Raw genomic sequence first — 16372 nt, 5'->3', positions numbered from 1 at the left:
GTCACATCAAGTAGTTCAGACATACACATGGCCACATTAGGCATTTCGGACCAACACATGGTGACATTAAGTAGTTCAGACCTACATATGGTCACATTAAGTAGTTCAGATCTACACATGGTCATATTAAGCAGTTCAGACCTGCACATGGTCGCATGGAGGAGTTCAGACCTACACATGGTGACATTAAGTGGTTCATGTCTACACATGATCACTTTAAGTAGTTCAGATCTACACATGGTCACATTAAGTAGTTCAGATATACACATGGTCACATTAAGCAGTCCAGACCCACACATGGTCACATGAAGGAGTTCAGATCTACACATGGTCACATTAGGTAAGAGCCACACATTATCAGATGGAGAAAGGTCCTGGGGTAGAGTAGGCCTTCAGCAACCCATGCTTGCCGTAGAAGGTGACTATGCTTGTCGTAAGGAGCAACTAACGGGATCGGGTGGTCAGGCTCACTGAATTGGTTGTCACGTGTCATCGGTTCCCAATTGCACAGATCGATGCTCATGTTATTGATCACTGGATTGTCTGGTCCAGACTCGATTATTTACAGACCGCCACTGAAACTAAACTCACAAAAAAAAAAAAAAAAAAATGATGGGGAAAGTCAAGCATACACATCTGACTTAGAACAGTTCAGACCTACACCTACAAGCAGTTCGGACCTAATGCAATAACTTTGCAATATATTTCAGGCGGCAAATTTGACTGAGATGTGGATTTTGACCGATGGTCTTGACCGCGGTGTGGCGCAGATGATTGGTAACGCTGTGTATCAGGAGATGGCGCGTAGGAAGTGCCAGGAAATGGATGCTCAGGTGGTCAAGAACGTGTACATGGTGGAGAAGGTGACCAAGCTGACTGTGCTAGGCATTGTTAACAAGGAACACATCGCATACTCTGAAGCCTTGAGTGGTGAGGTATGTTGGGACAATCTTTGTAGTGGACTGTCTATGTGATTTAGTGGTTAGAGCAACCACCCTGAGATTGTATAATGGTACCGTGAGTCTGTATAATGGCATGTCAGTGAGCTTGCACTATAAAACCAACTTTAGTCTGGGCTAGTACAAGCAGCCACACATGCACACACATGCATATTGTCTCTTATGTGAGACATTAAGACCAATTTGCCCTCACCTCACCTATTTAGGCAGCAGGTGCGAGAATGCCCTCATGTTCTGGACTATACATCTCATTACATGTCTGAGACTCGTACATATTTCTGCAGCACAAGGACCCACAAGAACTAGAGAACTCATTCTACAAGCCATCGTCAGGCAAGTACAACCTGAATCCCAACCACACCCACTTCATCTTAGGGGAGGAAGTCACATCGCAGGAGCTCATCAACTTCAGATACAACTTGGAACTACGCTTCCAGATGCCTGTCGGTCGTCCTCGAAGATATCGTCGGATGCCGTCAAGTCAGACCACTTTGTGTAGGTAGACCTTTGTATGTACAGGATCAGTAAGATCGTCGTGATTGGAAAAACTGGTAATCCACAAAATATGTTGGATTGGCTGAACCACTTCCTTGAGAATTGAAGAACAGCGGTGCCTGGAATGTGACTTGTGGAGGAGCATTGTTTTATACAAAGCTGCTGCTGATGAACATGCTGCGACACAGGTATAACTGGGGAGAAGTTATTGCATTACTTGGAATGTTACAGGCGTTATTCAGGTTCAATGTATGAAATAAGTTCTGTCTGACCTCACGAGACAGGTTAGGTTTTTCACAGACGGTCTAAGTTTACAGCTCGCCAGTCCAATGGTGAAAACATTGGATAACATGTTCCATGTATCCAAGTAATATTGTCTGGTTTGGATTAGTCCATTTTGTGCTGGTATCATTTTGAAGTTATCCCTGATGTCTGGTCGGGTTTTTGGTTAGCTAACTACTTTACTAACGCCCTCTTGCTGGGATCATTAAGTATAACTGTACTTGTTTCCAGTTGCAGGGAACAGTGAGGTGGACCTGGTTCAGACCCACATGCCGCCGGAAGGGACCACCACTCCTGTGATTGGCCTTTTGATACAGGGGGGACCACCAGATATTGACCACACCCTTGCCCTCCTCAAGAAAAAGATTCCTGTGATTGTAATGAAAGGGTTTGGTCTAGCAGCTGATCTAATTGCATTTGCCTACCTGGAAATGAAAGAAAGGTGAGTGTGGGTATACCCTCAAAACAAGGAGTAGACATTTTAACTGTGTTCAGAAAGATTTTTAGAAAGTCAGAAATAATATTCCTGAATGTAATATTGTGTTATGGGTATTCAGACAATTAAGAACATCTGTTGTATGTGAAAATTGCAAAACATGTCCCTAAGTTATTACAAACAACTTTATCATTAAGAAAAACCTTCATCTGAGTGCTTACAATATCTGTGTGATGCTATCTGCCTCGTTACGGGGTGAGTAGACACTGATGTCCAAAAATATGTCCCTAAGTTATTACAAACAACTTTATCATTAAGAAAAACCTTCATCTGAGTGCTTACAATATCTGTGTGATGCTATCTGCCTCGTTACGGGGTGAGTAGACACTGATGTCCAAAAATATGTCCCTAAGTTATTACAAACAACTTTATCATTAAGAAAAACCTTCATCTGAGTGCTTACAATATCTGTGTGATGCTATCTGCCTCGTTATGGGGTGAGTAGACACTGATGTCCAAAAATATGTCCCTAAGTTATTACAAACAACTTTATCATTAAGAAAAACCTTCATCTGAGTGCTTACAATATCTGTGTGATGCTATCTGCCTCGTTACGGGGTGAGTAGACACTGATGTCCAAAAATATGTCCCTAAGTTATTACAAACAACTTTATCATTAAGAAAAACCTTCATCTGAGTGCTTACAATATCTGTGTGATGCTATCTGCCTCGTTACGGGGTGAGTAGACACTGATGTCCAAAGACATATGATGTGTGAAAACTTATCATTTGACGATATGTCTGGATGTCCCATATTGTTTTCTGCAGTGAAAGAGGTAAAATGATGTATGTATATTTGATAATAACACTCAAGAATGGGAAATACCTTGAAAGAAGTATCTAATAACAGTCTTGTGTAATGACTTTAAATGTTATGTATCCATGGTAACAGATCTGATGATGACCACATCAATATGTACATCAAACCAGAACTGATGAAGAAGGTCAAGGCTGCATTTCCAAAAGATTTCAAGGACGATGATCTCGCTCGTATTGAGTGTCGAGACAAGATTCTAGAATGTGCAACAATGGCGCATCAGGTTAGTTTATACTGTCAATCACTCGCTCCACCTCTCCCTTACTCACTGTCTCCATAGCCCACTGTTTATTTATCACTTCCTGTCTCACCTGTAAAGATCCTGGTTCTAAATGGTATTCAGCAATCCATGCTTGTCGTGAGAGGCAACTAACGGGATCAAGTGGTCTAGCTCACTGCCTTATTTGACACCTGGCATCGTATCCCATTTGTGTAGATTGATGCTTATGCTCTTGATCCCTAGTGGTGTTCTGATTAATTGAAATACCTGAGCACTGGTTGCGGTGACCAAACGACAAAGCAACAGATAAAATTTTCTCATAATCACACACAAATAATTTTGGTCCTGATGTTTTAGTCTTTGTAACATTTGGCCAAGGAACATATCTTTGAAGTTTCAGGGTATGCAAACTTGTTTAATTGTTAGAAAACTTATGCCACTAACTGAAAAGTCATGACTGAATATTTCTTGAAGACTTAAGGAAGTTAATGTTTATATTACCATCATGATCATCAGTTTAAAGTAGCAACCCATGCTTGCCATAAAAGGCGACTATGCTTGTCATAAGAGGCTTCTATGTGATTGGGTGGTCAGGCTCGCTGACTTGGTTGACACATGTCATCGGTTCCCAATTGCGCAGATCGATGCTCATGTTGTTGATCACTGGACTGTCTGGTCCAGACTCAATTGTTTACAGACTGCCGCCATATAGCTGGAATATTGCTGAGTGCAGCATAAAACTAACTCACTCACTTACTCTAAAGTAGAGAGTTGCATCATGCTATACATATCTGCAATACCAACCTGGATAGGAAAATCTGAAAAATGATGCCAATTTTTTTTAATGATTGATTGTAATGAAGCAATCATCAGTTGTGAGATTTCAATCAATTTCAACTCTATTGATCACTAGATTGTCTTGTCCAGGCCTGAGTATTTACAGGCCTCAGCCATATGGCTAGAGTCATGCTGAGTGCTGCATTAAACAACCAACCAACCATTTACTGTCTCCATTCATGTGATGTGTGTGCTGCTGGACTGTTTCAGCAACCTCATTTCCCTCCTTTACCAGCAAATGAACCATGTCTACTGTGTGTTGTAGGACCCTCTCACAGACGTCATCCTTTTCTATTCCCTGAACTGTGTGATCTTTGTTTATCAGAATAGTCTCACCCCTCCCTCTCCCCCTGCCTGAAATATGTTCACTGTGTGTCACAGGACAGTCTCACCTACCTCACCCCTCCCACCCCTTGACTGAACTGTGTTTCTTGTGTGTTGCAGGCCTATCTGACCTACCTCCCACTTAATCCGTCCTGAATGAACAGCATTGCATGTGTGTTGCAGGACAGTCTCCCTTACCTCTCCTCTCCCTCCCCCCTGTTACCCGTGTGTTGCAGGACAGTCTCCCTTACCTCCCCTTGACTGTACTGTGTTACCTGTATGTTGCAGGACAGTCTCACCTACCTCACGATCCTGGACACCAGTAGCAAGGAGTCGGATCTCACCCACCTGAACAAGTACATCCTGACGGCACTCTTCAAAGGTATTGTTTTGGTTTCAATCTGTCCTTATCCTTCTTTGTTATGTTAATTCAGTTGGATTAAACAATGCCAGTACAGAAGTATGGGAGAAAACAGAATTCCAAGGTTTTGGTAGACAATGTAAAATCGGTGGAGGAGGGATTTCCCGACCCCGATGGTTTTACATTGTTTACCAAAACCGAGGAGAGGTGTTTTCTCTAACATATATACCATCAATGATGTAGATGATCATTTAATGATGCTACATAACAATAATTGAAGTGTGCATAAAATCAATTTAATGACAGTAACTATTAGTAGATAATTTAACCCCTCAACACATTTGTATTGTGAGTTTAATCTTGAATGATATTTTCAGTTGATTTCAAACACTCATGTATTATTTGCTTGTTGATGTTTGTATGAAGTTAGGGAAAGTAGAACCTGGGAAGAGGTCTTTCTAGCGAAAAGTAAAACCTGTCCCTCCAAAACAAAAAACTCAAAATATAGTCAAATGCAGTTGTCCTGGGAAAGAAAGAGATGACCTAACATATAGTGAGAAGCACACTTCATGTTTATATAGTGGTAGATGTAACACACGCTCTTCCATGCTTCCACCATTTGAAAGTCATGGTGGCTGAGTGGGTTGGATGGCTGACTTTGGTGGCTGGTGATTAGTTGTCTGACTCTGAGGGTGTAGGTTCAGTTTCTCAGATGGGACCCTAAAAAGTACTAGAATTTGTACTTGACTAAGAAAGTGTGATCCCAAATATGGCATATGTTAGATTCAGTTGGAATATAATGGTATGATATGCTTTTATTTCTTCCAACCACCCCCCAGGACAGCCATATAAACTGGCGACATAACTGGTGAGTTGAAGTCATTTTCATTGTATAACATGGTTCTGTCCTTCAGCTCAGACACGGAAACTGGGAATTCGTTGGCGGGAACAGATACAGAGGGATCTTCAACTCACGCTGGACTGGAACAGACCAGATCTAGCAAACACTGAAATCTTCAAGAAATATAACTGGATTAACATTAAGGTTTGTGGCTCAAAATTTGGCAAAACATTGTAGCACCATGTATGTAAAAGTATAACATAAGATATTGGGTTTTGTATCCAATTTTAGAACACTGTATGTTTACTTTGCATACCGTAGAACTACCAGGGCATGGAACGCACCTCAGAATTTCATTGAGCATTGCATGTATATGTGTACTGACATCAGAACTGCTGTTCTCACAGGGAATGTTGTACAAATTGCAACACCTGATATAACTTTCTTTATCGGGACAGCAAGGTAGTCTTGTTTAAGGTATTGGCTCAATGACCTGTGTTTGATTCCCCACATGGGTACACTGTGTGAAGCCCATTTCTGGTGTCCCTGCCATGATGTTGCTGGAATATCTTTAACAGCCTTATAAGACTGAACTCACTTGCTCACTTTCTTTATTGTGAGGCAGTGTTATGCTGTTCTTCAGTACACAGTGTTTCGTGGTGCATGACCATCACTACCTATTTGATGTGTCAGGGTTGTTCATTGATATTTGTTTCCTGTGGTCAGTGTCAGCTAAACTGTAAATACTCAGCTGTATTAGTAATAAATTCAGATTGGTTGTTCTTTTAGTCAACTGCTGTATTCCTTTATGAAATGGCTGCCCAGAGTATTTAACTAAGTTCAGAAAGAACGTAACTCATCTGGCAGGGTCTTCATTATTGCTACTTGGCGACAATGAAATTATGCAGAAAGAAAGTGTTTCAGTTGTTATAGCCTGTTCATGATGAGTGAGTGAGTTTAGCTTTATGCCACACTTAGGAGATAAACATCATGTGTTGGCCAATTTCCGGGTGTTTTTGAGTATTTGAAGCACGGGAATGCATTTGGAACCGACGACGTCACCACTGTTGATGATACAACAAAACAATTGTTTATGTGTAAATACGCAGTGAATAGTCTTGCAGTTTCCGGGAATCTAATACCATTTGATCATGTTTTTCAGCCAATCAGATTACAGAACACAGTGACTTTTGGTTTACAATAAGCAATATTCCATTGCAATCCAGTGATCAACAGCATGAGCATTGTTCTGCGCAATAGGGAACCACTGACCTGTCAACCAAGTCAGTGAAAATGACCACCCGATCCCATTAGTTGCTTCTTATGAAGGCATAGTCACCTCTTGTGGCAAGCATTGGTTGCTGAAAATCTATTGTACCCTCCTAACCTTGAAATATCCTTGGGACAGTACCAAATTTCTGGACATTGTTCTTGGTGTTACAGGTGGAGGACTATGTGTTTCACCAGGCCCTGATTCGAACGGGGCGTGAGGACTTTGTGGAGCTGTTTCTAAACAAGGGGTTCCGAGTCCATCGCTACCTCCACCACAAGCGTCTGCACAACCTGTTTGAGAATGCTCAGGACAAGGAGTTCTTCATCGGAGTCTGTCTGGAGGGTGTGCTGGGGAAGTCTGTGGTAGGTGACATTCCGGGGCTTCTTTCACAAGTATGTGTTGAATAATCTGTTCCAGTATAGTTTCTGGATTTTCTTATTCCAGGAAACTTGGACTACATTGCCAGAAATATCTCAGAAAATGCTGTCATTGCATCTCTACTGTGTCTGCTGCTATCATTTCAAAGTTCAAGTTTTCATCAGTTAAGAAGTTTGTAAAGACCTCTCCATAGACAATGTTTTCTTTTTTTCATGTTATTTCTTTAATGAGTTCATAAAACATTGCAAACAGTGATAAGGGGTAGTGATGGAACCTCTTGAATAGTCCCGTTGTTATAACAGTGAATATGTAAACATTACCAGGATGTGGGGTTAGATTTGGTTGGGGCCAAGTCTAGTTTGGTTCCAGTACAGGTTGACCAAATTGTGATCATACTGACAGTTGTCAGCCTCTGAGGTTCTGTTGATCTGGCACTGGTTTACTTGGTAACTGCCCCTGCACAAGAAATATACCCTTCAAACTATTGATTTGATTCATGTGTAGAGTGATACTTGCAGTCTACAGCAGTCCATTTGTTGACTTCCCTATCTGTTTGTAACCACTGTTTAAGGATCATTTAACTGATCAGTCATCATCAATGCTTCTAATCACTACATATTCTTGACAAGTTTAGGGCATCTGTCTTGTCATGTTGATCATGTCAGTTTTTTAACATCCTGTAGTTTATCAACTGTGTTACATAGCTCAGTCATTGTGACAGACTTACAGAGTACTACACTCGTCTCATACATCCTATGGTGGTTTGTAATTCAGCTGTTTATGTGAACTAAGGATGTGTCTCTGAAGAGCAGGTGGAACACTCTACTTCACGTTTGTTTTGGGGAACTGTTGTTGCTTATACAGAATTGGTTATATTACAGGCTGTCACTGTAAACATGAACTCAAATTGCTGAATTAACTCATGCATACATCTTCCGATGTCTAGAATAGTCATGTAAAATATTACTATGCAAATGTCACATATGACAAGGTTCAAGACGCTTCAAGTTTAAGAATGTCCAGCATTGAGTATTTATGACCTCCTATTGAAGGACCCGTACGCTCCCTTGGACCGTGAGTTTGTTGAGACGGAGAGCTGTGACCTGAATCGTCTGATATATCGGTGCACCCGGCTGGCGAAGCTGGTCAACCCCTACACCCTCTCCATGAACGCCCTCGGGTCCTACATCACAGACAAAGATGTGGCTGAGAGACGGGTAATGTGGCATCTACTTGGAAACATTGAAAAGTGCTTTCATGTTTGTCCACACTGCGTTTTATGAGGTATCTTGAGACATATTTAAGTGTATTATGAATCTGTTCTGTTGGGAGCACCTGCAAGTCTTCAGCTTCTCCATTTTATAGAAATATTTCAGTTTTAAGGTGTGAATGGTCATGAATGCTAGAGTCATATCTGAATACAGTATGGAAAATTTGAAACCCCAGCAATATCAATTTATGCTCGTTAGCAAGAAAACTCACTTTGATAAAAGTGGGAAAAGGAGGACGTTACAAAATTTTAATGTCTTGACTTTTTGAAAATGACAACTGTAAAGCAGTTATGAAAAATCAAGTGGCCTTACAGGCTGTTAACACACTGGTGTTCTGGGCAGCGCTGACTAACAGACCAAAGCTGGCTAAGGTCTTCTGGCGCAAGACAGAGGACCCCATGGCGATGGCGCTCATCATCAGTATGCTAATGCACAACCTGGCTAAGCGATGGTGCAAGGAGCCAGACATCCGTCACAGCGTCAGGAACACATCAATGTAAGTACACCTGTTTCCTCATCTTTGAAACCTGATGCTCAGTCGTTGGAACAGTCAGTAATTTTCCTGGGGTAGATTGTAGGGTATGATTGTTTCAGACAGAATATTATTTCTGTCACTTCTTTCGTTCATTGTTGTTTGGAAGCAACCATACAATTTTTAGAGTGTGGGGGTGCTATCGGAATTCTTTTCTTCAGACCTCGTGTGAAAATACAAAGTTCAGCTCATGGAGAGAGAGGCCTTTAACATAGAACACCAAGGTTCCAATTCACAAAGTGTTCATAACATTACAGCCTGTCATGACTATAGTTCGTCATAGGCTTGAGGATGGTGTAGCACTACAAGTGTTTTGTGGATCGGGGCCCAATTGTCAGCTAACCTTGTCAAAGTGAGTCGCTATGGCCACCAAGACTGCAAAGTATTCAGACTCTAGCACTTGTGGAGAGGTCCTCTGTGTGTCATGGTACGTAATGGAATACGTACAAGGGCAGGGTCTTTTAGCCAGGTGAATAAACCTTTGATTTTTGCTCTGTGCGCAGATGATCTATCCACCAGATCATCTGGGCAGCAGGGTGACAGAACCATCAAACTTCCAATCTTGCAAGCACGCATTCTGTGTATTGGAGAATACAGTCAGTCGTCTGATAGAACCTTCTGCTGATCTCCCCGAGATCCTCGATCCACCTAATGATAAGGCCATCGACCTGAAGTGTCATGCACTTCAGGTTTTATAGGAAGTTTGTCACTTTTGGACTATGAGGCTTTTATGTATGTGTTGCAGTGAGTTTGGCAAGATGGCCGTCAGCCTGCTGGACCTGTGCTACAAAGACTCCACCAACCAAGCCTTCCAGGCACTCAACAAAACGCTGCAGGACTTCAATGACAAGACGGTGGTGGAGATTGCCAGGATGGGTAAAAACAAGTGGTTCATCGCCCATCCTTGTTGCCAGAAGTGGCTGTCCCGCCGCTGGTATGGAAACCTGCACATCCGAGAGTTGGACTGGGGACAGCCCGCACTACCTGACTGGCTCAAGGTAATGAGGCAGACGGCAATTAACTGATGGCAACTGCATGATACCTATGAGGGACATGATTCTGGAGATGTATATTTTACGGTTCCCTTCCCTCTAACCTTTGTTTTCAACATAATAACAAAACATTTAACGCTTTTCACTTGAAGTCGTCAGTGCTTTTAACAACTTGTACATTTAAATGTGTTCACTCTGAAGTCCTAGAAGGATTCCAGCCACTTTCTGGAGCTATTTCCAGGCAGGGAACAAGCAAAGTACTTTGTACTCTTACATCAAATATGAAATATCTGTATCATTAGGAAGATGTATTTTAGTATATCTTCCCCACCTTGAAACCACAGGTAGAGAAGCAATGATGGTTGTTTAGTGACTTATTTCTATGTGATGATTATGTTAAGGTCAGGTTTTAAACAATCCATGTCTGGCAACTCCAGTGAGAGTCAGCTTAATATGGGGCAGACGTCAGATATATCAAACTGTGTCAGCTTGTTGCCATACATGGAAGTGATGATGTTGTTCCAGATCTACCTGTGCGTGTTCCTTGTCTTGCCCATGTATGTGTGGGTCTACTTTGAACCAGATGAGAAAGGAAAACAGAAGTTTGAAACAGGTATCCTCATATAAACATATCCCATGTGATAGTTTGATGAAATGTCTGTTGCAATTCCCCCTACAAGTTTCATGTGATTGTCTGACTGAGAAGCCTTTTGTACATAAACAATGTAGGGCTATTTTATAATCTTTCTTTACACTATCCAGAAGATACCTGTTTCAGTTGTTTTAAGAGACTGGTGTTTTCTATGTATATGTTATCGAATTCTTGTTGGTTCCATCAGATGCTGTTATTACAAAATGTCTGATGGGTTAATGTGGTTTTGGTGAAATGACTGTTTTGATTGGTTCAGAGTGAAATTATTTCAGTATAATGTTCTGGTTTGTGGTGATCATATATTTCACATTTCATATTTCACACATATTTCGTGTGTTGTTGGGATGATTTGATCATTTCAGTGTTATGAGATCACAAACATTCTGATTGGTTCGGTGTATCTTCGCAAACATTTCAATTGGTTGAATGCATTGCTGCAGATGATGATGAAGAGGAAGTGGAGATTGCAGAGGACACAATGCTGTTGCGGCCAATGTCCATGGACATGGGGACCAAGAGGGTGAGTTGAGAAACATGTCAATGACAGTTATTAATACGGCAGAGATGACTCTGAGGCAGCCTTTATACCAGTGTTACCCCCAGACCTCAGTTAACACTAGCATTTGAGGAGTCATTCTTGGATAGATAACACTTGTCATTCCATTCAAGAAATAAGATTTCAAAAATATATGAACTATTCAAGTGGAAACTGGTTGTAATGAGTGAGGGGTGAAGGTCATAGAAGTCTAGGTCACAGAAATCAAGGTCAGAGTTACAGGAGTCAAGGACAGGGTCCCCTAAGATGCTTGCTTGATGAATGCAGCATGTAAACAGAATGCATTGTGATGATGGTTACACATTGTTTTCAGAAAAAGTCTGTTGTGAGACAGAAGCTACACAGCCTGATCGCCCGGGGAAACATGGGGATAAAGCTGCCACTATGGAAACAGATTTTCTTTCTGTGGAGTGCTCCCATCACCAAATTCTGGATCAACCAGGTTGGTACTGCCAGAATCACACATCCATCCTTGGCTTTACAGTTGTTCTGATGTGAGTTGAGTTGAACTCAACATGTTGATCTGTCCATTGAGTCAGCTCTGTGCATTTTCCCTGATGAGCTGTTTTCCTTCATGTATGCCACATTTACCAACATCTGTGAGGATTTGATTTAGGCCAGTCTCATATACATCCACTCATAGTTCACCCCCTCTTCCATCCACTTAACCCATCAAAAACTCCTCCAGACTGGCACCTACTCTCAACCCATCATCCACTCATCCATCCTTCCTTCCACCCAACCACCCACCTATGCAGCAGCCATTCAGCTACCTTCTCACGGTATCAGTGTTCTGTTCCAGCTGTTCTATGTGTTCTTCCTGGTGCTGTTCAGTGTGGCTGTGTTGTGGCCCTCCTGTGGAAACGTTTACCTCAACAGTGTTGTCTTCATCTGGACTGTCATCATCTGGGCAGAACTTGTCAGGGCTACTCTCGTCAAGAAAGTGGTCAGTTCCCTTTGAATCTTCTTTTGAGAATTTGATTGAGCTAGAATTTCAGTGTGAGCCAGCTACACTTGACTTGCCCATGAGAATCTGTTTGTTACATAGAAAAACAGGCATGATGTCCATAATATCTTTGTAAACCTTAGTGGTTCCAGAGCCTCGGTTTTCAAACTTCTCTTAGCGCTAAGATAGTGGTAAATAAAGGTCAGTGTATAGCACTTACAGCCATCTTAACACTAGGAGATCTGTGGAAATCTAGCTTCCGGATAGTACTGATGTCCAGCAATCTGGTCCCACCCGACTTGGACTAGTCGAATAAACAGTTGTCATGTTCCTATAGTGGCCAATCAGATGTACATTTAGACAATTACAAGTTTGATATAGAATTATATGTCGTGTAAATGTTTAAGACTCATGCAGGCACTGCAATAACAATTTGTCTTCTTTTTGTCAGCCAAGAGCAGGTAAACATTGGGTGGGGCATATATACCTGCTATATATCAGATTTTAATTTCACCAGACTGTGTTATTTTGCATTAAATGAGTGCTAACATTCATTTCGGGTGTGGTGTATTTTCACTCTTTTTGGAGCAGATGTTGCATATTTGATTCATTGTTCAACCTTGAAAATGAAAACTTTTTGCTTTAAAAGGGATGTTATGTGAATTGCAGCAGAAAGTTCACATTAAAACCAACAAAATCATGTTTGAAGGATTTATTGGAGTATATAAGCTATGCCAATTTGGCAAGATACATTTCCATTGAGGAAAATGTAACCAGAGCTCCAGATAATTTTTCAAGCAATTGGGTATTTACTCCAATGTCTGTTTATGTATGAGTAAGTGCATTTTTTGAGGACTAAGCATTATGCATACACCCACTAGTTTAAAGAATTAAGTACTTTCACACATAGTGTCATTTCCTTATTGGGTAATTAACACTTCTAAATATGCAAATATGAATGCTTCTCAGTAGATCTAAGTTTTAGTAATTCTTATATTCCCAAATATTGTTGGCAGCCATTTTTGAAGCGGCAACATGGAAGTCATGTGACTAGTACAGTCAACTCCAGACAGTGGCTACGGCTATAACAGTATATGCATATGTGCATGATTAAACATTTGCTAAGGCTGTTGAAGTGGAGTTCGGCCTCCACGACAAATTATCATATGCAAGTTTATTTTGTTCACTTAGTAAAGTACGCAAGACCCATTGGGTTTTAAGAATTCTTATGTGGTTTTTGTACTCCCAGATTTGTAATTTATTGAGAAAATGTGATTTTTATTGAGTAAAATACGCAAATATGCACCTCGGCTCTGTGTACTGAACAACAAATGCAACTTTGACTTTTATGTCATTTCACTTTCTGAAAACATGTTTTTCTTTTGCTGTTCAGTATATGTCTCAACAGCTAATTCTCTTTAATGATCTGTAGATCACCATGGACTCAATCAATTTGTTGTCAGTCCAAACTAATCCATCCAATCAGCATGCATTATCATACTGCGCAGCTATGTCAATTGACGTTGTTGGGTGTCCCAATACACCAGGTGCTGACTGAGTCCAGGGTGTTTATCATAACAGTTGGGAAGTAATATACAATAGATGACACAGCTAATAGACTAACGATGAAGTGAGTTGGTTTTTAACTCTCTAACCACGGAGCACCTGTAACTAACTTTACAGTCCACAGATCACTGAGATTTGAGGTGGCCTAGTGGTCTAAAGCACTGCAACTCACTGCACAGTTATGTCCCTTAGCTTGTGGTACCCACTTGTCATGGGTGTGAATCCTATATTAGGATCCTTGGTCTTTCCGAGCCTACTCATGCAGAAGGGTTTCATCATATAATAAAGGTCATGGTCTTAGTAAATGGACAGTCATGTCTTGTAACTGATGTGCTGTTCAACTCATTCATTTGTAATCTCCATGCCCAAGGTGTTGGTTCTGTACATATACACCATCTACCTCCACCCTTGTATATAACGGAATGGTTTCATGAAGAATGTTTCCATGGTAACATAGACCTTTGGTTCCTTGTCTTGTCACCCATATTGATGTTATGGTGGAGATTGTATCAACTGTTCTGTAAGAAGATTAGCTATGTAAATCTTATCTAGGATATCAAAGCCTTAGATCCTTGCTTAGTTAATATTGGATGTCATGCTATCAGTGTGTTACAGATCAGGAAACACGAAACAGCTTTGGTGAATCACGGAATCATTAGATGCCACTAAGGTTTTTGCCAATGTTTGATTACCAAATAGTCTAAATTGATTTCAAAGCTGACAGATTTTTAATGTTTAGGTGCTGTATATTGTTTGTAACCATGTAACTGACTCACTGTAATGATTGAATATATGAACCAGTTTGTTAATAATATCCTGAACTCCAATGTATCATTCTCCAGAAATACCCGGAGGTGCCAATATTCTGGAAGACAGTGGAGATCATACTCATCATGCTGTTTATGTTGATGTTTCCCATCTTCCGCATCCTGCCGCACTTCTTCCCCTATGTGGACTATATGACCACCAAGTTCATCATGAGCATCGGTCTGCTGCTCTTCTACTACCGCACCCTGGCAGTCTTCCTTCCTATGAGCCCTACCCTGGGGCCCATGCTGATCAGCATCAACAAGATGGTAGGTGCAGTTACCTCCCCTTGTATTGCCTCAGAATTGACTCATCCATGAAAATGTTACGATCAGGGTTAGAATTGTTCTTCAGCAAACATGCTTGTCGTACGAGGCAGCCATTGGGATCTGGTGGTTAGGTTTGCTGACTTGGTTGACACATGTCATCAGTTCCCAATTTCAAATGGACGACTATGCTGTTGATCACTGGATTGTTTGGTCGTGGCCTGATTATTTACAGACCGCCGCCATATAGCTGGAATATTGCTGAGTGTGTCCATAAACTCACACAATAACTCACTCACTCACTAGTTATCTCTGTTGACACAGTGTACTTGGGATCCATTCATGAAGTTTCATGAGATTGGGATTAGAATTATGACATTGTTACCAAAGGTCAATGGTTGTCCATTCACTGAGGTCTGTTTGCGATTGTAGGTTCGGAAGGACTTTATGACATGGATGCGGATGTTTCTCATTGTGATGGTGGCTGGTGGCATCACAATCCACGCAGTGCTGTACCCCAGCTACCCCCTGACTCAGGAGGGGATCAAAAAGGCTCTGGCTCGGGCTTTCTTTGCCATGTTCCTCACCAAGATCGATGACCTAGAAGGTAGATACTCTGAGTTGTCTCAAAACATCATGTTTGATTTGCAATAATGTATAATCTTCAGTCTTTATGTAAGTTCAGTCTTTCAGTTTTTAAATGAAATATTTGTTTGAATGAAATATTTGTTTGTTTGAAAGGGCATATGCATGCCTTCCAGTCTGGAACCTTTCACATGAACTTGCTGTGTGAACGTGAGACAGATGCCTCAAATTTCCCTGATACCTGTTACAGGTGATGAGGACTGCAGTTACATGTACCGTAACAAGACGATAGAGCACTGCAGTGGTAAGTCTGTTGAAATAATGGAGATGAGACATTGAGGTAGCATAGCAGGGGTTCAGAAATCCCATCGTCTGATACCCGGATCATATACTTGCTATAAAAGGTGTAAAACTAAAGTCACTCACTTACCAATAATGAAGACATTTTATGAACACAAATACGTGAATACATGATAGCACAAGTGTTCCTTTATTTTTTCCAGATCACCCAGATCACTTCACACACAGTACAATACAAAGCCTATGAAGAAACCTGGAAAAGAATATAGGAACACTTGTGCTATCATGTATTTGCTTATGTGTTTCCCAAAGTATATTTTGGTGTATGAAAAATACTCAAGAAAACAAATAAGGGAACACCTGAAAGTACAAGTCTTCCTTTATTCTTTTCCAGGTTCCTTTACATGGTATATACTGCACTGTGGGTCAAACTTTTGTAATCATTAGAGGAAAACTTGTACTTTCATGTGTCCCCTTATTTGTTTCCATGAGTGTATTTTTCATAAAGATTCTGGGGTAACTTTGAATTTGGAGCAGGTGAAAACTGGCTTTTTTGAACGGGGCCCTATAATATACAAGCCATAGCTCAAAAGAAGCTGCATATTTGCCTAATGTC

The 16372-nt window shown here is 41.0% G+C and overlaps 1 protein-coding gene across 1 annotated transcript in view; it reads left to right on the top strand.

Moving 5' to 3' along the window:
- The window catches only part of LOC137272719 (transient receptor potential cation channel subfamily M member-like 2), a 45725-nt gene that overhangs the window by 6131 nt on the left and 23222 nt on the right, over positions 1-16372 (top strand). The window contains exons 4-20 of the mRNA XM_067805103.1: positions 711-935; positions 1244-1454; positions 1968-2178; positions 3125-3272; positions 4719-4812; positions 5706-5836; positions 7076-7267; positions 8336-8500; positions 8869-9050; positions 9832-10084; positions 10604-10691; positions 11171-11250; positions 11600-11728; positions 12089-12232; positions 14641-14874; positions 15304-15478; positions 15707-15760. Of these exons, the coding sequence (XP_067661204.1) occupies positions 711-935; positions 1244-1454; positions 1968-2178; positions 3125-3272; positions 4719-4812; positions 5706-5836; positions 7076-7267; positions 8336-8500; positions 8869-9050; positions 9832-10084; positions 10604-10691; positions 11171-11250; positions 11600-11728; positions 12089-12232; positions 14641-14874; positions 15304-15478; positions 15707-15760 (2716 nt within the window). The remainder of the gene's footprint in view (positions 1-710; positions 936-1243; positions 1455-1967; positions 2179-3124; positions 3273-4718; positions 4813-5705; positions 5837-7075; positions 7268-8335; positions 8501-8868; positions 9051-9831; positions 10085-10603; positions 10692-11170; positions 11251-11599; positions 11729-12088; positions 12233-14640; positions 14875-15303; positions 15479-15706; positions 15761-16372) is intronic.

Source organism: Haliotis asinina, chromosome 2 (genome assembly GCF_037392515.1).
Source record: "Haliotis asinina isolate JCU_RB_2024 chromosome 2, JCU_Hal_asi_v2, whole genome shotgun sequence".
Lineage (NCBI taxonomy): Eukaryota > Metazoa > Mollusca > Gastropoda > Lepetellida > Haliotidae > Haliotis > Haliotis asinina.
The sequence above is the reverse complement of the archived record's forward strand: the minus strand, read 5'-3'. Positions and strand labels throughout refer to the sequence as shown.